At 43.7% G+C, this 27,994-nt stretch overlaps 1 protein-coding gene, 1 long non-coding RNA gene and 1 other non-coding gene across 6 annotated transcripts in view; 1 reads left to right on the forward strand and 2 right to left on the reverse strand.

Annotated features, from left to right (window-relative positions):
* The window catches only part of ZRANB1 (zinc finger RANBP2-type containing 1), a 47,540-nt gene extending 23,417 nt beyond the window's left edge, over positions 1 to 24,123 (reverse strand). The window contains exons 1-2 of one of the 4 annotated variants that reach the window (XM_059661768.1): positions 23,980 to 24,123; positions 5,847 to 6,697 (exon numbers count right to left, since the gene is read on the reverse strand). In XM_059661768.1, the coding sequence (XP_059517751.1) occupies positions 5,847 to 6,660 (814 nt within the window). In that variant the 5' untranslated portion in view covers positions 6,661 to 6,697; positions 23,980 to 24,123. Of the gene's footprint in view, positions 1 to 5,846; positions 6,698 to 23,487; positions 23,872 to 23,979 lie in introns of those variants that run through there. The other 3 variants (XM_059661767.1, XM_059661765.1, XM_059661766.1) reach the window with 3 other exon arrangements.
* On the forward strand, positions 7,842 to 16,624 carry LOC132214460 (uncharacterized). The gene is made up of 3 exons (XR_009448290.1): positions 7,842 to 7,980; positions 9,659 to 9,710; positions 16,449 to 16,624. It is a non-coding gene; the product is annotated as an uncharacterized LOC132214460 (long non-coding RNA).
* LOC132215042 (small nucleolar RNA SNORA51) lies at positions 17,032 to 17,167 on the reverse strand. The gene has a single exon (XR_009448410.1). It is a non-coding gene; the product is annotated as a small nucleolar RNA SNORA51 (small nucleolar RNA).
* Positions 24,124 to 27,994: the final 3,871 nt, after the last annotated feature.

The raw sequence follows: 27,994 nt of genomic DNA on the forward strand, positions 1-27,994 counted from the left end.
GAGCAAAGTGCGAGGCAGTAACAATGGTCAAATCTAGGTTGAAGGCATGTGTCCATGTATTAGACGTGTCACTTTGCCACCGGTTTGAACTCCTCGGAATAAAAGGTTGATGGGGGAAAGTGGCGCCTCTGCACAGCAGGGTTGAAGGTGGAGGAGAGAGAAACACATGCTTTCCTTTATAAACTCTTGTATCTATAACTACTTGATGTTTTAGCCCTGTGCATAGTTCAGTAAATGTTTAAAATTAAAATTATTTTATGGTCAACAGTAAAGTCCCCTGCAGTCTAAACATCTTTTTATATTTAATATTTAAATGATATATCCAGGTTTCATAATTCAGAGTGTTCAGGTAATACAGTGCTTTTAAAAACGACAGCCTTTACTAAATAATGATGCATATTCAAGTGTCAGTGTCACATAACCAGGCATCACCAGTCACACTCCCCTCCTCAGCACCCAGAGACACATGACTCGCTGGCAGGCCTGTGTACTCCATCATTTCTAAAAGCCAGAAGTCCTGCCTGAGGCAGATGAGAGGCGGCCAGAAGCATGTCGCTGGCCTTCTAGCTCAGCCACTGCATGCCTCTCCGTGACACGCTGCTCCTGAAAGCGCCTTTGTCCCAGGAGTCAGTCCCCAGCTCCTCCAACAGTCAGGCTGCACTGGCCACGGGAAAGAAAATTTGTGCACTCCCCAGACTGGAATCTTTATATTGCTGAGAATGATCACAATTCGCTTAAAAACCATGACATAAAATGTGCTTTTATAGCCAGAGTTCCAATATGACAAGAGGAAAGCCTCAGAAACCAAAAAGTACCTGAAGCTAACACTCCTTTCATGGTGCTAAAATAACTCTATTACCTGTAACATCAGCAGCCTTGGATAGGACGGGTATGGAGCGAAAAGATCTGAGGTTTGGTTTTGTTTTTCATCCTCACCCAAGGTGACGTTTTAATTGATTTTCAAGAAAGAGAACGAAGAGAAACACTGATGTGACAGAGAAACATCAATAGGTTGCCTCCCATAGGCACCCCGACAGGAGATCAAACACAAAACTTTGGTATGTGGCCTGATTGGGAATCGAACCCACAACCTTTTTGGTGTACAGGACAATGATCAACCAACGGAGCCATCTGGCCAGGACAAGACCTGAGTTTCTATAGCGACACACACACATCCCAGGTAAGAGCAGCACACAGCGAACCAAGGACACACAAGGCACTGCCAGCATGCCAGCACTCTGTTTCCTTTTATGGAGGCAGTGCCACAGATGTGCTGCAGGAGTCTGTGTATATTTTGGATCCTATTAAAAGCTTTTTATAGAATATTTTAACTCAAACCATTTTTGTTTTTAAAAATGTAATTTAAAATCTAATCATTTTAAATGTCGAAGACTCAAGACCTTTTCCTCAAGCTCTGCCTTTATTCATGACGTAAAGCAACGTGTTAAGGAAAAAAGGTCACTGAACAGCAGAGTGTCTTCCAGGAGGGCGCTCAGTCACATCCCTAAGCAACCAGAGCGGCCCACTGGCATCCTAGAGTAACCTAGCACTTCGCCAGCTGGGAACTGGAAATGACAGGGAGACACTCTGTAAAGCATATGACTGTCTGACCACTATGCTGTACACTTGAAACCAACACAAAATAATACTGAATGTAAACTGTAATGAAAAATAAAATGTAAAGTCCTTTTCAGAAAACTAAAAAATAACCATAACAAATGTATCAGAACAGTGAACAATTTCATTAGTTTCCTCTCTAAATTCCCAAAAAGATAATCTCCAAAAATTAAATATTAGAACACAGATCTGCTCCTGGGCTTGCAACTCAGAAGTGGTAATTAGCACAAAGCAATCCCCTAGGACAGAAAACATTCCAAAGATAGAAAGTTGGTTGTGCAAACAGCTGTGGTACACCAACTTGAAAACAGGCAGACACAAGCAAAGAGCACAAACCAAGAACTACAGAAATGCCACACTAAAAATCAAGTTCAAATGTCATGGCCTATGGGATGCCGGGAAACAGTAGCAGGTGACAGACTACCTTGGGACCTAGCAATCAGCTTCATGTAGACCTATTTATCTGGCTGCCTTGGTATCAAATGTTCTTAAAAAGTTCAAGTAACAGTACTCCTTTCACCGCTGAAACTTACACCCACCAGTCACGTGACAGATCCTCGCTCAGTGCTGCTGAGGCTCTTGTTTACTTTGACCTCCTCAACAACTATCTTCTCCTTCCTATTTTCCCCGGCTACCAAGCTGGCCTGAGGCTGTTTTTATTTTCCAGTTTCTTATTACTTAGTGTCAGTTTTGCCATAAGTATACATTTTAGACTTAGTGTACATATTCTGCAGATTTTTTTTTTAGTACATGTGCTGCCGAAGCGAGTGCTGAAATGATTCTTTTAAATGCGTATCAGCAAGCCGTAATATAACATACCTAATGAAACCTGGAGAACATGAGGCCAGCAGACAAGTAAAGATTAAATTTCAGTAAATGTGAACTTCTGTTAATTAACCCAACAAAATATAAACACGGAACAATGCTTTCAGCATATTACAGAGAACAGGGCGTGACTGCCAAATAGGAACAGGGCCATAATCTTGCGTACAGCAGTTGGGAGCCATGTTGTGCAGTGAACAGTCAAAACCATCTCCTGACGGGAAAGACAAACTCCACATTACCAAAACCAAGCACAGTCAATCCGTGGCCCTAAGCACCGAGCAACTCTGGAGTGGGTGGCAACAGAACTTAACCGCAAAGAAACTGATTTGTAAATAAAACACGACCAGATCCACTACTGGTCATGCTGGTAGTAGTTTTTATTCCACCTTTAAAATGAGCTCAGAGCTCTTAGAATTTGAAGAGGTACAAGGATGTTTGTTCAGAAGAAGAATGGCGCGGCTCAGTGGTTGAGCTTCTACCTATGAACCAGGAGGTCAAGGTTCGATTCCCGGTCAGGGCACAGGCCCGAGTTGCGGGCTCAGTCCCCAGTGTGGGGCAAGCAGGGGGCAGCCCATCAGTGATTCTCTCTCATCATTGATGTTTCTATCTCTCTCTCCCTCCCTTTCCTCTCTGAAATCAATGAAAGTATTTTTTTTAAAAAAAGAAAAGGAAAAATATATGTAAGGAAATAAAAGGTAGCAGCAAGAAGACAGAGTATTCGTAAGACAAGAAATAACAGCCTTAAAGGCAAGGTAATACTTGTTGGTCTAACTTGTGTTTCAAGGAGAGAAAACACTTCAAAGCAGTTCTTATGCTGAGATCCACTAACCTGAAGAAGCAATGAACCTGATTCCTAGAGAATTCTATGGCCCCAAAAGAGGTTAAGAATCATTGTGATGTAGTTCATTTCCATCTATAAACGTATGTGCACTGTAACACCACCTTGTAGTAAACATATGCATAGGACGCCACTGCTTGCAAAAGTGTTTTTAAAAGTGTCCCAAAAGGCATGCAGCTAAACTAAAAGACAAGCATGCCTAGATACGAAAGGTCACATCACCTAAGAGCCCATTTACACGGACTACCCAGGACAGGTAAAATCCACAGAAAAAGCAAGCACTGTTGGTTACCAGGAAGGAGGGGGGAAGGGGATATGAAGTAACTGCTTAACCGGTACAGGGCTTCCTTTTGGGGTGATGAAAGTATTTCAGAACCAGATAAAGGTGGTGGCTGTACAACACTGTGAATGCACTAAATGCCACTGAATTGTTCACATTCAAAATGGTGAATTTTGCTATGTGAATATGACCTCAATTTAAAAAATTAATAATAAATAAAACTCTTTTGCCCTAGCTGGTTTGGCTCAAGTGGATAAAGTGTCGACCTACGGACTGAAGGGTCCTGGGTTGATTCTTGTCAAGGGCACATGCCTGGGTTGTGGGCTTGATCCCCAGTGTGGGGCGTGCAGGAGGCAGCCAATCCATGATTCTCTCTCATCATTGATGTTTCTCTCCCTCTCCCTTCCTCTCTGAAATCAATAAAAATGTTAAAAAAACAATTTTATTAAAAAAACTTCTTAAAATAAATAAATAAAACCCTTTTGTATTTCCTTATTAAAAAAAAAAAAAAGACAACCACTCTCTGTGTTGCCCCAACTCGGGGACGGAGCAGAAAACCCCAGGATGAACTGGGACCACACAGGTAGAAGCTGAAGGTGCTTCCCTCCTGGTCCTCAGGGCAGGGATGTGGGGCTACGTCACAAGTGCCTGCTAGGTTTGGTGTTCAGAGGGCTCATCTGCAAGACACTCTTTTTGCCAGGGCAAAACTAAAACAAAAAACTCAGATTTTTTTTTTTTTGTAAATTTCCTCTTAGGACTTGCAGGTTTCATATAGTTATGGCTTCTGTATTCTTGGGGCTATATTCAGAGGGATAAATGAGAGAAATTAATACTGGGGAAAATATATATACAGATAAGCCATGTTTGAAGCTTAACTATTGTTCCACAAGATGTTTACCTTTAGTAGGTACTCAACATTTCCTTTTTTTTTTTTACCAGCAATGGTATTTTATTCTTTGAAATATTAAGTGTCTTTAGATTAAGTAGTTAGTTAAACAAAGCAACATAATAGTAATTATATATTCTCCCTTCTTCATTCATCAACATGAAATTACTAATTTGGCATTTTGCTATGCTTCGGTTGATCTTGTCGGTAAACTTTGGAAACGGTGCCATATATGTACGTAGTGTCTTCTGATTATACATCACAATTATAAATTCATGCCTTCCAGAATTAACAAAAAAGCAAAGATTTATTTTAGAATTACAGCACTTTTGCAAAAATAAATTAGTCCCAAGTAATTTCTTCTATGCAAAGTCCCTAAAGGTTTTACAAAATCTTCACTATATTCTATATGGAGGGAGATTTAAAGCATGTGCTGTTCTGCTAACATTTCCTTTATAAAACTGAGTATCAATGTAAAGCACCCATCCAAATATCCAAAATCAAATTTCTCAAAACAAAAGAAAAAATGTGGCTCAGCTGATTGAGTATCTTCCCATATACCAAAAGGGTGCAGGTTCGATTCCTGGTCAGGGCACATACCTTGGTTGTGGGTTCAATCCCCGGTCGAGGTGCATACAGGAGGCAACCGATTGATGTTCCTCTCTCACATCAATGTTTCTCTCTCTCTCTCTCTACTCTCTAAATCAATAAACATATCCTCAATGAGGATTTAAAAAATAAAGGAAAAAGAAAACATGGAAGAGTCAACTGCTTTTGTGAAATTATATCACAAATAATTAACTTACAACATGTCTACCCTTTAACAGCTCTGAGCCAGTAACTGGGACCAATACCCAGAACTTCCTTAGAAAAGCACTAAAACCACAAAACACGCAAATCATGACTGACCTGTGGAATCAGTTGGCCTTGTGAAATCAAGTTTCATAGAGTTTGTAAGTACTTACTGCATGACAGTCATGTTAAACTGACATCGTATTTTCAAGGTCAGCATTATTATGTTTGTGCAACTTCTCGGAGTCATACACTTTTGTGATATTTTTAACATCTGACTACAGCTCCTCCATCACAAGGTGCTCCCACTGTTTACCACACGGAAGCAGCAGCTGTGTTCTTCAGCCTCAGCTCCTTCCAGCGCATCAAGCAGCTGTTTGTAACCCCAGGTATGTATTTTACTACTGATGTGTAGAACACTTTAACTTAAAAGTTTTGCTCCCTACTGATGGAGACACATACACAATGGAACGGAGGCAATTTAGGACAAAGTTATAACAAGATCATGCTGAATGAACTAAATGCTAAGTAATATTGACCCTGCTTATATCTTTCATGTCACTGTCAATATCTTTTCCCATCCCATTCAATAAAAGGCAAAAACTTACCCACACAAGCATTGAGGAATAGCCAGTCGGTCTTTTTCATCCTGTTCTTAATCTGCTTTAGTTTTTTGAAGTCCACCTCCAGCTCCTCCTTGCTGCCCACAGCGCCCGCCAACTCAATCCTCTGGAAATCCATCTGCACGTCGGAGTCCCGCTTCGAGGTGGGAGGCGACCTTCTTTGGCTGTTGCTGCTGCTGCAGCTTCCCCTCCACCGAGCCCTGTCCTGCTCATTTATTATTGAAGAAGCCTCTTCAGTCTCTGCCAACTCTATCGCTTCAATATTATTAGGTCTGGGATGATCGCAAACAACACACTTTTTAGCCTTGGCCCAGTTTTCATATGTGCAAATAGAACAAGTCCAATGCTGGGTCCTTGTGTTCAGTTTATTTCTGTCATTGTATTCCTCGCAAGGATCAACAGAAAAAGCAACTGGTCTTGAGCCAGATCCTGAGGATTGAGGAGACTCTGTGGGACTCCTGGTCCTGCGCTGGGATAAGCACTGGGTACATCTGATTGCTCTTGGCCAGTTCAAATACGTGCACATGTGGCACGACCATTTATTTGCATTCTCCATGCTGTACGAAGACTTAACCCTTGGTCTTGCACTAGAGTCTGGGCATATCAAAGGACTACTTCCTCCTTCAGTGCTGGAAGGATCCCAATCTCGACCAACATCACTGGAACCGCTTTTGAATGGATCTTCTGTGATAATAGTACCACTAGGTCTCTGGGCGCGACACATGGTGCACTTGATTGCAGACGGCCAGTTTTCATAAGTACAATATTCACAAGCCCACTTAATTCCACGTTCTGACATTGTGCACTTCTTGAAGTGAGTTATGTCAAGCAGGAAGCTGTAAATAATTAGGACATGGTTATTAAAACAATAATGACATAATTCCACCTCTGAATATATGCCCCTAACATGAAAGTTTGCTTTCATTTACAAAATACAAATTTTTCCAAAGATGCATGTAAGATTTCATAGTGAACTATCCTATTTTCTCTTTTTAATTTCAGGCACTGGAGATAAATTCCCAAAGAAAAACCTTAGCTCTCTCAGGATTTAATGAAATTGTATTTCAGAATGCAAGAGAGAGGAGAAACTAAGAGTGTGCTGTGGGAGGGAGGGAGCCTAAAGCAGGGAAGCCACTAACAGAAACGTTTCATTTCAGCCAGTAATCATCATCAAGTTAGAAAAGGAACCAACAGTTCGAAGACTCAAAGGGAGGGAAAGGAACACAAACCAAGGATCTTAAACACATAGCCATTCGCAAATCACGAACAACATAGATTAGTATGCTATCTAGGTGTAGCATCATAATGCTTGATTTACTAAAGAATTCAGAAGATCAAAGTCAATTCTCCTATTCTTGCTAAGGGAGAAAAACAGCGGGAAAATGCTAATTATCCACTGCTCTTAATAAGCACAGTAACACTGAGATAGAGAAAAAGCTGCTTGATCGCCTACATATCCTCACAACCTAGTTCCGTCTGAAACAATAAAAAGCGCAGATCATCTGTACGTGAGACAATGAAATCGACGGAATGTCGCCGAGATGACTACAAGCATATCACTCCAATATAATTTTGAATACTCATACTCAAAATATTCAGTATTTGAAATACACTGAAATTTCAATTCATATTCAAAACATATTTACTATTACAGTTTCCTAGGATTCAACAGTGGGCCTAAAACTACACTAAAATGAAGACTTCACTATTTAATGATAACTAATTTATGAATGATGCAACTTAAAAGACAAACTGAATCATAACTTTTTTTTAATGGTTTGAATGAAGGGTCCCAGGTTCGATTCCGGTCAAGGGCATGTACCTGGGTTGCAGGCACATCCCCAGTGGGGGGCGTGCAAGAGGCAGCTGAATCGATGTTTCTCTCTCATTGATGTTTCTAACTCTCTAAAGCCAGCCTTTCCGTTTTCTTAAATCCCTTCTCAACTAAATTAATGTCGCTCCACCTACTTTTAACCAGAAAAGTAACAGAAACCCTAGAGAGGGTAAGGGCGCTCTTCCAGACACTTTCTCCGGGTGTTTCCTGAACCTGGAGGCTCAATCTTCCACTTGACAAGTGCCCCCACTCGCCACGCCCTCACTCCCTGCGCAGTATGAACTGGTAAGAGGACAAACTCTCTACACGAAAGGCTACTATTTAATAGCTAAAATAAAAACCACTTACTAAGACTTTAGTTTTCATGCTATGACCTCCACCTTGCACAGGATTAGTTACAATAAAAGTACGGGTTATAAATCAGACCAAAGACAAGATTCAGTCTTCCTCGGAGATCCTGCAAAACAGGCTAAGTGGTCTGTCTGACTGTGAATAGCTCTAATCCTGTAAAGACCAAAACTCAATTTCACTTGAAGCCTGATACTTTATCCAAAATATTTTAAAAAGGCTTTATTTTAATCAATTCTCTATTTCACTCCTGCTCATTTCTTTTAATAATGAACTACTATATTTAGAATTTTAATTTAACACAGCAATAAAAGTAGCTGGTTGGGCTGGTCAAATTAGACAATGGAAGGACATTTTTCTATGAAACCTTAAATGGATGAGCACTAAATGCACATTAATATTAACTTAGTAGTGCTGGTCAATTCCCACCTGCAATGCTTGTTATTACTGAAGGGGGAAAACTGCTATAAACCAAGTAAGTAAAAAACAAACACAAAACAATAATTTGCTTCTATTTACTAGTAGTTTCAAAGGTTTTCTTCTTCAGCAACGGTATTTTTCCCTGGCCCCGCTAGTTTATATTTGCCTTGCTTAGAGTTTTAAATTTAGTTTGTACACACTGATCACACACGATGTGACAAGTGTTTTGAAAGTCAGAGAACTAGAATCATATAAGTATCCCTAAAATGGACAACTGAGATTTAAATGGCAATTTTCACATTAATTAGGCAGTTTCTTCCTTTAGTTTCTCAGGGAAAAAATTAATTCCTTGCTCATGCTATTGGAAGTTAAAATGAACAAGTAAAGCCCTACCTGCTTTGGCTCAGCGGATAGAGCGTCAGCCTGCGGACTGAAGGGTCCAAGGTTCGATTCCGGGCAAGGGCATGTACCTGGGTTGCGGGCACATCCCCAGTAGGGGGCGTGCAAGAGGCAGCTAAATCGATGTTTCTCTCTCATCGATGTTTCTAACTCTCTATCCCTCTCCCTTCCTCTCTATAAAAAATCAATAAAATATATTTTTAAAAAATGAACAAGTAGAAACTTACATGACAAGACAAATGACACGGATACTCTAAGTAATTTCACTATTTCATTTACAATATTCACATTCAAAAATCCATGCATCCTTTGACTACTCCTTACTTTGATATGTCTGTAGGCTCAACTAAACAGCTTATCTTACGTTATTATCTTAGCTACTCTTCAGGGCACAAAGGTGCCCCCACAGCATATTGGAAGGTCCATGTCTGACAAGGAAGTTTGGCATAAAAAATTGAAGCATCCGTGTCAGATATGCCTGGTAAATAGCCTACCTTCCAAAATACCCAGTTAACTAAGCAAAACCAAAGCCAAGCTCAAGGCTTAGGATCGGGGCGTTATATTTATATTAGACAATGACAGATATAATGTCCACTCTACGGGAAGTTGGAACTTTGGAGAAATACTGCTTTTGGTAACAGAAAGCTAAAATTCACTGGAGAGGATTATCTGAGAGAGCCATTTATTCCGGTGGCAATCAGTAAATGGAATGTAAGAGAAAAGATAACAACAGCTCAACTATGTGATTTTGCATTATTGAGATGAAATTAACACTAAGTACATTTTTTTCTTCCAGATGTCAACATCCTTAAAAGGACATAAAATCTTTTTTAACAGCAACCAGCTCTGTAAGTATTGCACACTGAAAAACAACACCGTTATTAAATATCTTTTAAGTTATTAAGATACAGTCAGATGCCCAAGTAAATTTAATTTTCAAGTCTGATTTTACATTAACGTAGACTCCCTGTGCTATCCAATGAATGATACTTCAATTAATTGGTATTAAGCAGCAATAAAATCTACATAATCTGGACCTTATTTAAGGGGAACCAGACACAACTGCTACCCTTAAAACATATTCCTTGGTTCAAATGCAACTGCAGCAGTTCCCATCCTGTAAAACAAAGGCCATGAATTCATTTGTGCATCAAGCTCTACCACATGTCTCCAAGCACATCAACCATGTCCAGTACAAATTCCCAACTGCTTTGGATCATATCCTTCCCAGTTCAAATAATAATAAAAGCACACGTATTATGGATATATGGGTTAGTGGCTAGGGGAAAGGAAGGGGCTAGTAATTGAACACCTTTTATACTGTCATGCTTAATAACAAATTAATTAAGCCATATTTGTGAAGCTCTACTTAAACACTATAGAAGACATATCTACACTGAAGTCTATACTACAAATTCCCCCCAACCTACCGAAACCCTGTGAAGGAACCGAAGAAGAGAACAATCCTCAAGTGCAAACTCCTTAAGAAACAAACAGAGAGCTGAAACCGGTTTGGCTCAGTGGATAGAGCGTCAGCCTGTGGACTGAAAGGTCCCAGGTTCGATTCCGGTCAAGGGCATGTACCTGGGTTGCGGGCACATCCCCAGTAGGAGATGTGCGGGAGGCAGCTGATCGATGTTTCTCTCTCATTGATGTTTCTAACTCTCTATCTCTCTCCCTTCTTCCTCTCTGTAAAAAGTCAATAAAATATATTTTAAAAAAAAAAAAAGAAACAAACAAACAGAGAAGCTCAGCTGCCAGTTTCAGATGATAAATTATCCAAAGAAAGGACTAGTATCAGTCTTTAAGGTTCTAAGTTAGCTTTAGTAATACAAGTCTATATTTCGTAATATAAATATGTTAATAGAATTGTTGACAGGAGTATTAATTAATATAAACCTGTAGAGACTTACAAATGCTCAAAAAGCATCTTAGGGGAATACAGATGAAGCTAAAAACTGAAAGGATATTCCAAGCATGTTGAATTGCCATGTTCTGCTAAAATATTGCAAAGTAATTAATTGTGAATTATAGTATTTATATAAAGTACTACTTAACTCTTACGCCAAAAATTCCAGTTATGTCCTCTTTTCTCCTCAGCATCTTTCTACATCACTGTCTTCCTCACAACAGTCGACTGAATAAATAACTGGTCTTGAGCGAGACCCCGAAGACTGTTGATACGCTGAAGCCTCTCTCTACAATCTGACCTCATTCCAGGGCTCCAATCGCTTCCCACATCCTACAGTAAACCTCTTATCTTCCTCTGACAACAAACTCCTGCCCTGACTTCCCCAGTCCCCACTGAGGACACCATCAATGCCCTTGCACCAGCATAAACGCAAAATCATCTTGAATTCTGCCTCTGTATGCCCCGCATGCTCTCTGTAGCGGTCTCTGTCCAGTTCTTTTCTTCCCCTCCCAACTGCATCACCCCTGCCTGCCGCAGCCAGTCAGACTCCCTCCTCTAAGACCTCCTAAGCGCCTTCCCTTTCTAAATGCATCCAGGTCACGGCATCAGCATCAATCTCCCAGAACAAGACTTCCTGAGCTCTCCCCTCCCCATGTGCCCACACAGAACACACATACCCCAGCCTCATGCACACACCCCCGCCCCGCCCCGAATAATACACACTTCAAGGCAGCAGTCGCCAACCCGTGGTCCGCGGGCCGAAAGGTTGGCGACCGCTGCTCTAGCACCAGCTGAGAAACATACTACCTAAGGCGCGGTTCAAGGCTCATCTCTCTCATGAAGTTTCCTTCAAGTCCGAGCAATCACACTTCAAGTGACATGTGACGCTGACTGTATTTCCTCCTGGAGCTAGCTGAGTTCTGAACACGGTGCGTGCCCTGTTTCATGCCCTCCCCTCAGTTTCAATCAGGCTGCCAAGCTTTCAAAACTTGTGGCTCAGGGCTTCTGGTATGGAATGTGAGCCGCTGAAGAGACTACACTGAGTGGCCTGAAAAGAGGAGAGTAGGGGTTTGGCAACTCAGGCAAAAGAAAGGAATTCTAGGGGACGGGACCCACTCCTGTGGCAGGACCTCAGCAGACAGTGGCTGCCACTAACAACTAGATGTCAAGCACAGCACTCGTGAGATGGCTACCTATGCAAACCCTGGGGACAGACACATGAGATTTAATTCTGCTCATCTCTCTATATGCATGTAATTTTTCATAATGAAAAGTTTTTTAAACCAGGAAGGTAACAAACGCTGTTCTAGACTAAAAACTAAGGCTTAGGTTGCTAAGGCTGGAAAAGGCGCAGGGATATTGTGAAGATGCTACTCAGAACTGTTTGAGAAGCAATGTTAAAACATTTGGAAACTTAGAATACAGCTTCTTTCACCAACTCACAGGTACAATTCACAAAAAAGAGGAAATATGTCAAAATATGAATCAAAGTTTCTTTCATCCTAAACTTGCACAGATGAATCACACTTCAGAAAACCTAAAACAGACTTAAACTGACGTAATGAAATCTGTCTTTGCAATGTCTCTCATAAACACAGATGCAAAAAATCCTCAACAAAATATTAGTAAATCTAACCCAACAATGTATAAAAAGAATTATATACCACAATCAAGGAGAGTTTATCCCAGATATGCAAGACTCATTCAATGTTTAAAAATCAGTACTGCAATCCATCTTATCAGGACACAACCCCCCCCCCCCCCAAAAAAAAAAAAAACCCACACATAAACACATGCAGAAAAGGCATCTGACAAAATCCAACACTCATTGATGAATTTAAAAAAAAAAAAATTCCTAGCCAAAACCGGTTTGGCTCAGTGGATAGAGCGTCGGCCTGTGGACTGAAGGGTCCCGGGTTCGATTCCGGTCAGGGGCATGTGCCTTGGTTGCGGGCATATCCCCAGTGGGAGATGTGCAGGAGGCGGCTGATCAATGTTTCTCTCTCATCGATGTTTCTAACTCTCTGTCTCTCTCCCTTCCTCTCTGTAAAAAATCAATAAAATATATTTTAAAAAAAATTCCTAGAGCTAACAGGTGTAGATTACAGCAAGTTTACAGGATACAAGGTTAATATACAGAAATTAATTACCTTCCTATACACCAGTAATGGAATACGAAATTAAAGACATTAACATTAGCATCCTCAAAATTTGAAACACTTAAGACTAACTCTAACAAAATATATACAAACTCCAAAGCGCTAATGAAAGAAATCAAAGAACTAAAGAGACATTCCATGTTCATGGATAGGAAGACAATATTGTCAAAATCTCAGTTCTTCCCCAAATTGATCAAAAGATTCAATGCAATCCCAATCAATATCCCAGCAAGTTATTTATCAACAAACTAATTCTAAAGTTTATATAGAGAGGTGTAAGACTCAGAATAGCCAACAGAGTACTGAAGAAAAAAATAAAGAGGACTGGCTACCCTGACATCAAGACTTAATATAAAGCTACTAGAGGCTTGGTGCATGAAATTCGTGCACGAGTAGGGTTCCTAGGCCTGGTTGGCAATCAGGGCCTTCCAGCTGCTGGCCAGGGCCTTCTTCCCTGGCTGCCAGCTGCCGACCAGAGCTTTCCTTCGTTCTGCCCCGCCCCCTGATGATCAGTGGATGTCATAGAGTGTGATCAAACTCCCAGTCTCCTGGTCAAACTCCCAAGGGGACACTTTGCATATTAGCCTTTTATATATATAGAAAGTAATCAAGACTGGGATACTGATAAAAGAACAGACAAATAAGTCAATGGAATAGAACAGAGAGCCCAGAAACAGGCTCACATACATAGAGTCAAGAGATCTTGGAAAGCAGTAAAGGCAATATGATGGGGAAAAGATAGTCTTTTCAAAAAGTGGTGCTAAATAACTACACATGCATAAAAAAAAAAAGATTCTAGACACAGACCTCACACCCTTCACAAAAAAAAAATCAAGCACGGCCTGGCCAGCATGGCTCAGTGGTTGAACATCAACCTATGAACCATAAAGTCACAGTCAAGACACATGCTCAGGCTGTGGGCTCCATCCCGGGTGGGGAGCGTGTGGGAGACAGCCAATCAGTAATTCTCTCTTGCCGGGACCGGTTTGGCTCAGTGGATAGAGCGTCGGCCTGCGGACTGAAGGGTCCCAGGTTCGATTCCGGTCAAGGGCATGTGCCTGGGTTGCGGGCACATCCCCAGTGGGAGATGTGCAGGGGGCAGCTGATCGATGTTTCTCTCTCATCGATGTTTCTGACTCTCTTTCTCTCTCCCTTCCTCTCTGTAAAAAATCAATAGAATATATTTTAAAAATAAAATAAATAATTCTCTCTTATCACTGATGTTTCTATCTGTCTCTCTTCCACTCCCTTCCTCTCTGAATATGTGTGTGTGTATATATATATTTATATTATATATATATTAATTAAGCACATACCTAATGTAAATGCAGAACTATAAAATTCCTAGAAAATAAAAAGAAAATCTAGATAACCTTGGCTATGGCAATGTCTTTTTAAATAAAGTACCAAAGGCACAACCAATGAAAGAAATAATTGATAGGCTGGATTGGTTAAAATTAAAAAACTGCTTTGCAAAACACAGTATAAGAATGTCAAAAAAAAGCGCCAGAGAATAGGAAAAAATATATGCAATATGCAAAAGACAAATCTGATAAAAGACTGTTATCCTAAGTATACAAAGAGCTCTTGAAACTCAACAATAAGAAAACAAACAATCCAATTAGAACATGGGTAAAAGACCTGAGCAGACACCTCCCCAATGAACATACAGTGGGGCCTTGACTTACGAGTGTCCCGACTAACGAGTTTTTAGAGATATGGGCCATCTCTCGACCGATTTTTTGCTTGGAGTTGTGAGCTAAAATTCGGGTTACGAGCCAGCTTCAGATACCCCACCGCTAGTTGGCGCAGCGAACATCACAGTGAACGCCACAACATCAGCCAGCATCACGTGTCTCACTCGTTCACTGTTGATTTGACAGACGAGTAATTTGAGTTACGAGCTCCATCACGGAACGAATTAAACTCGTAAGTCATGGCCCCACTGTCAGTAGGGAACTGCAAACTAAACAGCAGTGAGACACCACTCACTCCACACCGACTGGAATGACCAAAATCCAGAACCCTGACGACACCAAATGCTGGCAAGAGCTGTGGAACAGGTACTCTCACTCACTGCTGGTGGGGATGCAAATGGTACAGCCGTTTAGAAAGAGAGTTTGGCAGTTTCTTACAAAACTAAGCATGCTCTTTCTTACCATAAGATCCAGCAATTGTGCATCTTGGTGTTTACCCAAAGGGGTTGAAAAATTATATCCACACAAAAGCCTGCACACAGATATTTACAGCAGCTTTATCCATAATTGCCTATACTTGCAAGCAACCAAGATGTCCTTCAGGAGGTGAATGGATAAGTAAACTGTGGTAGAGACAAACAATTAAATACAATTCAGTACTAACAGGAAATGAGTTATCAAGCCCTGAAAAGACATGGAGGAACCTTAAATGCATCCTACTAAGCAAAAGAAGCCAATCTGAAATACTTCTTATATAACTCTTATTCCAACAATATGACATTCTAGAAGAGGCAAGCTATGGAGACAATAAGAACGGTTGATGTTAGGATTGAGGGAAGGATGACTAGGCAGAGCAGAGGATCTTTAGGGTAGTGAAACTCTCCCATATGACATGATAACGGTGGTTACCTGTCATTATACACCTGTCAATGCACAACACCAAGAACCACAATTTTACCTTAATGTAAACTATGGACCGTGGTGGATGAAGATGTGCCGAGGAAGACCCATCCCTTATAACAAATGCACCGCTCTGCTTCGGGATGCTGGTAGTCGGAGCGGTTAGGCGTGTGTGGGGATGAGAGATATGAGAACTCTACTTTCTGCTCAATTTTGCTATGAACCGAAGCTATACAAACTTGTCTATTTTTTTAAATCTGCTTCTTAACAAAGTTGTTTAGTCATTAATACACAGGAAACATTTTTTAAAATACCATCAGTTCTCAAAGAAATGATGAGGAGTTTTTAAAAGGCAGAGGAACTTTTAGTGTGAACCTAAAACTGCTCTAAAAATACCCAATTTCAAATATATTCACACCTAATACCGTAAAGTTTTTTTTTTAAAAAAAGGGCACTGAAATTAGCACGAAGGGTTCCCACTGGCTAAATCTGAATCAACTTGGGCATCCACATAAAAAATAACAGTAAAGGATTTTAAAGCATTGAAAATAAAACAAAACTATGTCTGCAGCCCTAACCGGTTTGGCTCAGTGGATAGAGCGTCGGCCTGCAAACTGAAGGGTCCCAAGTTCGATTCCGGTCAAGGGCATGTACCTTGGTTGCAGGCACATTCCCGGTAGGGAGTGTGCGGGAGGCAGCTGATCGATGTTTCTCTCTCATTAACATTTCTAACTCTCTATCCCTCTCCCTTCCTCTCTGTAAAAAATCAATAGAATATATTTTTTAAAAAATACTATGTCTACACAGGTATAGATAACACACAAATAGAAAGAATTTCCTTACAGTAGAAATCCAACTAATAAATGAAAACAAGAATAACTGGATTAGAAAATCACCATTTGTCAATCTTCACAACAGATTCAGAAAATAATCATCGATGGATGTTAAAATAGTGGACAGATCACACCGGTTTGGCTCAGTGGATAGAGCGTCTGCCTGCAGACTGAAGGATCCCCGGTTCGATTCCGGCCAAAGGCACATGTCCAGGTTGTGGGCTCAATCCCCAGTAGGGGGCGTGTAAGAGGCAGCCAATCAATGATTCTCTTTCATCATTGACGTTTCTATCTCTCTTTCTCCCTTCTTCTAGGAAATCAATAAAAACATATTTACAAAAAACAAAAACAAAAAACTAATGGAAAAAAGTTTGAGTATTAACAGGATATTTAAAGAGTCTCCAAGTATCCCTCCCTAAAAATAACTGGTATGTTACAAAACCTAGTAGACACCTTAACCAATCAAAGTTAACCACACCAGTAATCACATCATCTGCCTCTTGGCATGTTGTAATAAGGATACAACATCACTTCTGTGGTATTCTTGCCAAAAAAGTGCATATTCTAACTCTAATTATGAGAAAGCATCAGACATACTGTATTAAGAGACTTCCTACAAAATAACTAGTTCTATATTCTTTTTTTTTTCATTCTTTTTTTTTTTCTCTCAATGTCTCCCCATTCACAATACAGACAAGGCAAAGAGCCTGAGCTGAGGTGTATATGGAGTGAGTTTACTCACTCTGCCTCCTATTTCTGTACAGTCAGTGTAAGCACACAGCCTGTGGTAAGCACCAGGAGGCCTAGTTCTATATTCTTTAAAAACATCAATATCATGAAAAACACAGACATTACTATTCCACTTAAAGGAGCTTGATAACTGCCACACACAAAAAATCTAAGGTTTTGTCTTTTTTTTATTTATATTTTATTGATTTTTTACAGAGAGGAAGGGAGAGGGAGAGAGAGTCAGAAACAAACATCAATGAGAGAGAAACATCAATCAGCTGCCTCCCGCACACTCCCTACCGGGAATGTGCCCACAACCAAGGTACATGCCCTTGACCGGAATCGAACTTGGGACCCTTCAGTCCACAGGCTGACGCTCTATCCACTGAGCCAAACCGGTTAGGGCTGAGGTTTTGTCTTTATAAAAAAAAACATTAATCGGACAACTGACAAAATCTGAATAAGATTTGTGGAAACTCATTCTTATTAAGAATTACATAATAGTATTATACAATGTTAATTTCCTGACTTTGATCATTGTATTATGGTTACGTAAGAGAAAGCCCTTATTCTTACAAAATACACACAAATATTTAAGGATAAAGGAGTATCAAATCTGCAAACAACTTTCAAACAGTTCTAGGGAAAAATATATTTATGTGTATGTGTGTGTGTGTGTGTGTATATATATATATATATATATATATATATAGCCACATCACACAATAAACTACCAATTTATACGACTTTCACAGTCTTACATAGAAGCTAGAGTAGTCCTTAAAAATATAAATCAATTCACCAAACAAGGACATGAAATCCTCTAATGGCTTCCCCAAGCCATTTGGAATAAAGTTGCAATTCCCCAATCTTTCTTGCAATTCTTTATACAAAAGTGGGTCTTGTTCTGTTCCTTAATCAGCAAGCTCGTGTTCACCTGAAGAGTTTTGTCTCTTTTGCCTAAAATGCTCTGCACAGATGTGACAGGGCCAGCTCCTGTCACGGAGACCTGGTTCCACAGCACCAGCGCGTCCTCAGAAAACGCTCCCTGACCCCTGCGGTCATTCTCCACCACATCACCCCCTTCCATTATCTGCATGCACAGCATTCATCCCCACCTGGCTTTTTTTCCCTTTTCTTATTTGCTCCTTGATTTTCTCTCCACATTAGGGTGTAAATACAAGTAACAGAATGTCTTTTCACAGAGTTATCTCAACATCCAGTATAGTTATTTCTCAAACGCTTAAGACTGAACACGTCATAACTCAATGCGGGGTTTTTTTGGGTTTTTTTTATATATTTTATTGAGTTTTTACAGAGAGGAGAGGAGAGATAGTTAGAAACATCGATGAGAGAGAAACATCGACCAGCTGCTTCCTGCACACTCCCCACTGGGGATGTGCCCGCAACCAAGGTACATGCCCTTGACCGGAATCGAACCTGGGACCCTTCAGTCCGCAGGCCGACGCTCTATCCACTGAGCCAAACCGGTTTCTGCATAACTCAATGTTTTAACTTCAGTAGCCTTTGGAACAGTTTTTTGTAATGTACTTTTTGAGAATCCTAAACCTCAGATCACATAGTAGATACCCAATAATTATTAGCTTAATTTGTTGAATGAATTTCTATAAAATATATGGCCTCAAATTTTCAACTTCATACTAGTACAACAAATACCCCCAACACATCCCCTTATCCCCTTACAAATGCACGTGCGCGTGCACACACACACACACACACGCACATACACACACACATACACACACGCACACACACATACACAAGCACACGGGGAGGCGGGTCTTTCCTCTTCCGGGGTGTAGAGAGGACCCACACTGAAGAGGATCACTCCTCCTTCCTCATTCCCAGCCCCCCTCCCCGACAATACTAGCTGTGGGGGACGATGCCCAGGCCTGGAGAAGGAGTGAGGCAGTCACAGCCCGGGGCCAGCAGTGCCTTTTCCCCTCACCCGCCTGTCACCCAGGTCTCCGCTCTCCCACCGTTTCTTACATGTGCTGGCCTGGATTTCTATGTACCTTTTTATTCCTTATTCTGCTTCCTATTAGATGTTTAAGACCTCTGAGTAATGGGATGAGCCCTAAACCTGTATCTATACAGACGACATATGTATTCAGCACTGAAAATATGTAGACCTGGTCTGACAAAGCAGTTTTGGTTATAGAGGCCATTCTGGGATATACAGTTTGTATTCTTCTAAGTATTGGGGTTTCTGGGACTTCGGTGATTTATGGGACAAAATAAATATTTGAAATTATGGCTGTCTCTAAAAAATTTGGGGGGTTTGCATGTTTATACCTCGTACTATATAAAAAGAAACTCAAAATTATTACAGACCTACATATAAGAACGAAAATTCTTAGACGAAAACACAGATGTGCATCTTCTTGACCATGGATTCGACAATGGCTTCTTAGAGATGACACCAAATGCATAACTGACAAAAGAAAGCAGATAAGTTGGTCTACACCAAAATTACAACCTTCTGTGCTTCAAAGGCCACCATCAAGAAAGAGAAAAGACAGCCCACAACATGGGAGAAAACATTTGCAAATCATTTACCTGACTTGCATCCAGAATATATAAAGAACTCTTACAACTCAACAATAAAAAGATAAATAACCCAACTGAAATATGGGAGCAGGATTATAATAGACACTTCTCTAAAGAAGAGATACAAATGGCCAATAGGAACATGAAAAGGTGCTCAGTACCATGAAGAAAATGCAAACAAAAACGAGAAGATGCCACTTCACAAGAAAGGCTACAATATAAAGACTGACAATAACATGCAGCTGGGGAGAAATGGAGCCCGCATCAGTGCTAGAAGCTAGAAGCGTAAAATGGTGCAATCGCTTTGGAACACAGTCTGGCAGTTCCTCAAAGGGTAAACAAAGAGTGACCACATGATCCAGCAAAATGAAAGCATGTGCCCACACAAAAACTTGTACAGAAATTTCATAATAGACAAAAAGTGTGAACAACCTAAATGTCCAATCAACAAATAGATAAACATTCAATGGAGTATTAATTACTCAGCCATAAAAAGGAATGAAACACTGATACATGCTGTAATACCAATAATCCTTGAAAATATTATGCTAAAGCTGCCAAGCCAGACATAAGAGGTCATATATTGTATGACTCCACATGTAAGAAATGTACGGAATAGGCAATCCATAGTGACAGAAAGAGATTCATGTTGCCAGGAACTCGGGCAAAGAAAGAAAGGACTGCTAATGGGTATGGTCTCTTTAAGGGGAGGAAGATGTTCTGCACAGTGGTGCTGTCCACACAACTCTGTGAATGCGCTAAAAACCAATGGCGTGTGTACTTTAAAAGGGTGAATTTCATGGTATATGAAATAAACCTCAATGGAGCTGTTATTTAAAAAGAAACAAATGGATGATACTGTGGGGGTCCAGGACAAGCCCCCACAAAATGTGCCTCAGTGGTATGCAGATTCTTGTGAGCTAAAGGCGATTTTAGCTTCAGGCTCAAGAGAAGCTTCTGCCCACTCCCCGGTAGCTATCCAGGGAAATCTGAATTAGAAAAATTATCAGAGATATCTAACTTCTTTTGACCGATCTATAGGGCAGGGCAAACCACCCTTCCAGAAAGCAAAGAATGCTAAATGATCCAGATTTCTCAAAAGGTAAAATTACTGGTATAATTCTATGAAAGTATCTTTTACAAATCCAAATAGTGTATGCAAAAATGTCTAGCATTTCTGTAAAGTTTATTAACAGGCTAATTTTAGCTTCAATTAGGCTAAAAAGGCTTCTGAAGCTTTAAAAGTTATGTAAACTACTTCCTAAAAATCAGTCAATTTCAAGGGATAAAATAGTTTGATGAACTGGAGGAAGAGGACAGGTTTCCACATAGATGCATCAAGACGGTTTACTGCTGAGAGACTATGTATCCATAAAATGTATCCATCAAATGCCAAGCCATTTACTCACACACACAACACAACAGAAACACACACACCTATGTTCCAACTACATCCGCATCCACCCATGGACTCCATAATTACATGTGTCACCCATGGTACACAAAAGCACTAGGGACCAGCTGGTTTGTGTTTTCTTCACCCAGTGCTGACAGGTAGCAGTGAATCACACATTCTCTGAGTCTCATCTGCCTTGTGATCGGTGACACGTGCCCCCAACATCTGAGGTTAAGGATGTAAACTGAGACTACAGATCATTTTCTCTTTCCCATGAGGCTGTTCCGCACACTACAAATACGGAATGCCCACCCTGAGTGTCACTGGGGCCACACTCGAACAGCAGTAACTGTCCCAGACACAAATCTGAAGCAAACTACGGAACCGCACTACTTTTCATTTGAATAAGACATGACCATTATCAAAATGTGGAGCATCCTCTACAGGAAGAAAGCTGTGCTGGTAATACATATAAACACACTGAGCGCTCCCCCCGCAACATTTTTAGAGACCGCCATAATTTCAAATATTTTGTCTCACAAATCATGAAAGTCCCAGAAACTCTAATACAAACTGCATATCCTAAAATACCTCTATGACCAAAAATACTTAGTCAGACTAGGCCTGCACATTTTCATTGCTGAATATATGATATACGGTCTCTCTAGAGTTTAGGGTTCATACCAATTTCTCAGAGGTCTTAAAAATCTAATAGCGAAGCAGAATAAAGACTTTATAAAAAGATAAATTAAATCGAGGCTGGCATGTTTGAGAAGAAAAAAGATGAAAGTCCTACACAAGAGAGGAATGAATAGATCCCTTGGGGTTGAAGTCGGCAGAAAGGTTTCTCAGGAGACAAGCATCAACTGAGCCCAGAGTAAAGAATATCCATGGAAGCTGGCGGAAGAGGGTTTAAAACAGAAAAAGGGCATAAAGAAAGGCCAACTGGAGCCCCTTCCCAGTAACAAGTTCATTTGCGGGAACTAAGGACTCACAAAGGGAAAAAGGAAGAGTTAAGTCTGAAGAATGGACCAGATTATAGAGAAACTTGACCACCACACCAAGGAGCCTAAACTTTACTCTGCATGTGATTAGGAGTGCTCTGGACGTTTTATGTTATGAGCCGAGGAAGTGAGACTGCTCAGATGTGCAAGATCTTATTTACCCAAAGCATAAGCAGAGCACAAACATTCCAAAGGAAACACCGCATCAGGGAAAACCGGGTCAAAGCCCAGGTACAAGAGGCTACTGTGGGGGGAGGGGCATGAGCAACCCTCAGAACCGGACAGTGGGTGAGTTAAACGGGTCCCAGCGGTCTGCCTTTGCAGCTCCCATTTACTTACAGTCTCCATTTACCATAAGAGTAAAGTAAGTATAAAGCGTGTTAAACTGCTCACTATATCGATCACACATAAGGACGCAATCTACCCAATACTGCACAACCAGACTGCGAGTTCCCAAATCATGTTAATCCTCAGATCGGGATGTGATATGTACAGAGCTGGATCAAGGCCATGAGCGTAAAATTAACCTAAGCCCATATCAAGAGTAAATAAATGGGTGTCTGAAGCACTAATAAGAGGTGTTGAAACATCAACCGAAACAGAAATCCCTCATGACAAACACCCTCCCCCAAAATGAAGATATCACGCCTGCCCCCTAATCCCACAACAGAAGCGATGCTGTGAAATGTTGGTATAAGGAGGTGACTGGCTGCATATATCTTGTCATAAGAACCAAAAACCAAGGAGGAGCCAGGCTGCGCATTTCTTTAAAAACACCTAATTACCGAAGAGAAGCGACCCAGCGTTATTTCCCACGTCGTTCAGGCGACCTCCCAAGGCCGGCGGCACAAGCCCAGATCAAGATGCCTGATGGCTCCCGGGCTTATTACGGCCTGTGCACGGAGGCATCCCCGTTCCATCCAAACAGGGGTCCCCTGGCGGTCACCCGGGTGATCAGGCCGCCAACCCACCAGGGCCCACCAGCAGGAGCACCGCTCTCTGTGCACAGGCCCAGGGGCTCAAGAGGCCTCCGCGCTGTGCTCCTCCAACAGCCTTCTCGCCGGCCGGCAGCATCCAGGGCCGACAGGCCAGACTGGGTGGCGAGGAGGGCGTTCAACCTGACAGCCTACGGGGTCACGGAAAAGGGGGAGCAGCGGTCTGGAGTTCAAAACCCTCCACCAGTTTCAAACCACCGGTGATGTCAGAGCGAAGGGGCCGGTCCGCACTTCCCGGCGGAACTGCGCTGCCTGCCCCGCGCCTGATGCGGGTCCCCACGGCCCTTTTGTCTGCGAAGGGTCCACACGAGCTGCACCGAGAGAACCACCGACTCGCTCGGGCCGTCGTGACCCGGAGCGAGAGGGGTCAGCCGGTCCCCTGGCCGCAGCTCCTCCAGGCTTCCCCCTCCCCCCGCGGGCGCCCCCCACCTTTATTTTCCGAAGACGGAACTGGCAGCAACCCCGGCTCCCGCGGGGGGCGGAGGCGGCGCCCCAAGGCAGAAACGCGAGCTTGGGAACCAGCACCAGCCTGCGACGGCGGACGCGGTCTTCCCGGGCCTCCGGCGGAGGGGGAGCCGAACCCCACTCGCGCGCCCGCTCCGCGCCCCGCCGGGCGGCAGGAGGGCAGTGGGGGAGGGGAAGCTGGCGGAAGAGGCGGCGGGGCAGGAGGCGCGTCCAGCCCGGAGCATCGACTGTCGGTAAACAAGCGGGCGGACCCACCCTCGCCGGCCCGGCCCGGCCCCGCACCGGGAAGCCCAAAATGAGGGCGCAGCGGCGGAAAACAGGCCCCTGCCCCGGCCTCCCCGCGCCGGCCGTGGAGCGCGGGGCGGGCGACCCGGGACCCCGGCGGCCTGATCGGGCGGGAGCAGGAGGCCTCGGCGCGGCGGGGCTGCGCGGGTCGCCCTCCCGAGGCCCGGTTACCTGGCGGCGGCGGCGGCTCCTCCTCCAGCTCCGGCTCCTCCTCTCCGTCCGACCCTCGTTGCCCGGCGGCGACTCCCCGATCTGCCCCCGGTGACGAGCCGAGCCCGGCCCCTCTCCGCCTCCCTCCGCGCCGCCTCCGCGCCCCCTCAGTCAGGACATGGTCTCCGCGGGCCCGCGCGCGGCTCCCGACCGCCGGAGGCGGGGACACAGGGGCGCAGAGCGGGCGGCGGGGTGCCGCGGGGAGGGGGCGAGAGGAGGGGGGACGACCTCGGACGCTGCGGGATCGTAATGGCGGCGGTGCGGGGCCCCGGAGCCAAATAAACCCTACGGCGAGCAGCACAACGTCAAGGCCGGACCCCGCCGCTCGCCGCACCGTCATTGGCCCCGAGGCCGCCAGCGGCGCAGCCAATGGGCGGCCGCTTCTTTCCGGGCGCAGGAGGCGGGCCGCGGAGCGGTGATGTCACGCCGGCGCCCGGCCCCGATTGTGAGGCGCCCGGCGAGCTCGGGCTGCGGACCCTTGCGGCGCGCGGCGGACGCCGGGAGCGTCGGGAGGGCGCGGGGGCGGGGCACACAGGCGGGGTGGGGCGGGGCCTGGGCGGGCACGCAGAGGGGCGGGGCCTGGGTGGGCACGCAGGGGGGCGGGGCACGCAGGCGGAGCGCCCGGAGGGCGTTCCCCGTGCCGGGCCCTCCCCGCCTCCTCCCTGCGTCTGACTCACCTGGGAAAGGCCCGCCCGGCGCCCGCGGCCCCGGGGGGGGGGGGGGGGGGGGGGGGGCGGCGGGGCGGACGGGACCGGCGCGCAGCTGTGAATATCGGGACGATACAGGCTCAGGTTGTTTGTGTCAGTTTATTCTATGCGTCTATTTGTTACCTTTGAGGCGGGATGTATGTTCCTGTTTATAATCTGTAGTTCGTGTATATGTACATATATGCATGACGAAAAGCCATGGCGTTATATGCCAATTGCATCTCAATAAAATAACTTTTAAACAAAAAACTCTTTTCTGGCCCTAACTGGTTTGGCTCAGTGGATGGAGTGTCGGCCTGCGGACTGAAGGGTCCCGGGTTCGAATCAGGTCAAGGGCATGTACCTTGGTTGTGGGCATATCCCCACTGGGAGGTGTGCAGGAGGCAGCTGATCGATGTTTCTCTCTCATCGATGTTTGTTTCTAACTATCTCTCTACCTTTTTTAAAAATATATATTTTATTGATTTTTTTTTTTTTACAGAGAGGAAGGGAGAGAGATAGAGAGTTAGAAACATCGATGAGAGAGAAACATCGATCAGCTGCCTCCTGCACACCTCCCACTGGGGATGTGCCTGCAACCAAGGCACATGCCCTTGGCCGGAATCAAACCTGGGACCCTTCAGTCCGCAAGCTGACGCTCTATCCACTGAGCCAAACAGGTTAGGGCTCGCCTTGCATTTTTCATATTTCAGATATTTTTTCAAGAATTTGAAAGACCTTAAAACATAGCAATACTTTAAAAAAATGTGAAGCCTTTTAAGTTACTGACGAAGAACTAGCACGGTCAGATTGGACACCTCTGCTTTAGTAAAAGGCTGTTACTCATTTTAATTGGGTTTTTTAAACCTGCATGGAGACTTCGCTTAGAAAAACTATTCATAGTATTATCCTGAGAGTCTCTGCATAAATACAGCAGCCTGTGTAGGCGGCTGCACTGTGGGCACTGAATAATAAAAACTTACTTAGCTCTCCTGCCAACAGCCTCTTTCATAATCACTGATACATTGTATCCTCACCGCCATCCTATGACAACCTCTTTCACAATCACTGATACATTGTATCCTCACCGCCATCCTGTGACAACCTCTCTCACAGTCACTGATACATTGTATCCTCACCGCCATCCTGTGACAACCTCTCTCACAGTCACTGATACATTGTATCCTCACCGCCATCCTGTGACAACCTCTCTCACAGTCACTGATACATTGTATCCTCACCGCCATCCTGTGACAACCTCTCTCACAGTCACTGATACATTGTATCCTCACCGCCATCCTGTGACAACCTCTTTCACAGTCACTGATACATTGTATCCTCACCGCCATCCTGTGACAACCTCTTTCACAGTCACTGATACATTGTATCCTCACCGCCATCCTGTGACAACCTCTTTCACAATCACTGATACATTGTATCCTCACCGCCATCCTGTGACAACCTCTCACAGTCACTGATACATTGTATCCTCACCGCCATCCTGTGACAACCTCTCTCACAGTCACTGATACATTGTATCCTCACCGCCATCCTGTGACAACCTCTCTCACAGTCACTGATACATTGTATCCTCACCGCCATCCTGTGACAACTTCTCTCACAGTCACTGATACATTGTATCCGCACCTCCACACCGCCATCCTGTGAGAGACATTGTCAGGAGTCCCCCTTCCCAGAGCAACATTATTTGCTCCAGGACTCCTCAATAAATCGAGTTTGGATTGCAACAGTCATTTGCTTATAAAACTTAACACACATCCTAACATGTAATTAACACAAGTATAGATCAAATTAAATACCATGTTATTATGTAAGAACAATGGTTCAACCAACACTTCACTTGGAAAATATTTTAAGAGCTTCTGCAGGCAGGAATGTGGTGTTCAATGATGAGAGAGAATCACGGATCGGCTGCCTCCTGCACGCCCCACACTGGGGATCAAGCCAACAACCCAAGCATGTGCCCTTGACCAAATCGAACCTAGGATCCTGCAGTCCGCAGGCCGACATTCTGAGCAGCTGGGGAAGTTTCTTGTTCTTATAAACAAACTTCTTCCCACTTCTGTGCTGATAAGGTGACACCTCTGCCACCACCCTCAGTGTGCACACACAAACTTACATGCAGGCGAAACACACTGACCTAGAACCTAATCCTTTATTACATGTCTTATTACCTAATGCTCATGGAATTGAATATATTCTGCTATTTTGCCAAACACTAAAATGATGAATTACCTAAAAAGTCAGGAATGCCACAATATTTCTCACTCCTCTCAATCATTTCAGAGATGACACGGTCTAAAAATATTCTAAAACATTTGAAAGCATTCATGATGTCATTCAAAGATTTCTTAAGTGAATAAGTGATTCATGCACATGATGTCGTTTTCTTCAAAAACAATATGTAAATTCAAATCGCAAACCCAAGAGAAGCATCTGGGAGCTGGCTTCAAAGCTGGGGTGGAACTGTGAAGTCCACAATACCTGCTACCCTCGCTGTGGACGGTTTGTAGTAGCTGTGAATCTAAAATCCACAGGCTGGATGTTACAGAGGCTGAGCAGGCAGAAATGTGGTGTTCAACCAACACAGAATTACTCTGTGGGATTTTAAAATGTACAGCCTCAGGGTCTGACAGTGTTTGGGGGTGAGATTTCGTTTTTGTTTTGATCCTTCCCTGAAAAAGTCACTTCCAACCTGAGTAAGCACCTCCAGGCTCCGAGGCCAGGGGCCCCAGCGTTCTCTCCCCCGGTGCTGGAGACGGAGCGCAGCGTCTCACCCGGCTCCATCCACAGCCTAGGGCCCTGCTGACAGCGCTGCCACCGTGGACTTGGGAGCCCTCATCCGCGGGACCGGCTCCCGGAGGACCCCGTCCACACAGGCAGCAGATGCCCATCCCAAGGCAACCGGGATTCGGAGGCTCCCGCGGACAGCGCTACGTCTGCCGCCTCTCCATCGTCAGGCGATCCAGGCCGAGTCTCTTCAGTGCTCACCTGGAAGGTGCCTTTGGGATTCCACTTTATTCTCCGTGGGCGCCCAGTGCTCCTGCTACTTGATACTCAACACATTCTCCTCGAAATCAACAGAAATACTGAAGTAGGTTGTGTTCTTGGATTTCCCTGAAACCAGCCTCACACAAACACAAAAAACAACCCATGTGGAGACGAGCTTTCCTGCCCTTTAAAAACGGTACTGTCTCCTAAGAACTGCCAGAATGGGTAAACTGAGGCAAGACCGTGTGGGTGCGAGACAGACGTTAAGATAGTGGTGC

This window comes from Myotis daubentonii, chromosome 13 (genome assembly GCF_963259705.1).
Source record: "Myotis daubentonii chromosome 13, mMyoDau2.1, whole genome shotgun sequence".
In the NCBI taxonomy this organism is placed as follows: domain Eukaryota; kingdom Metazoa; phylum Chordata; class Mammalia; order Chiroptera; family Vespertilionidae; genus Myotis; species Myotis daubentonii.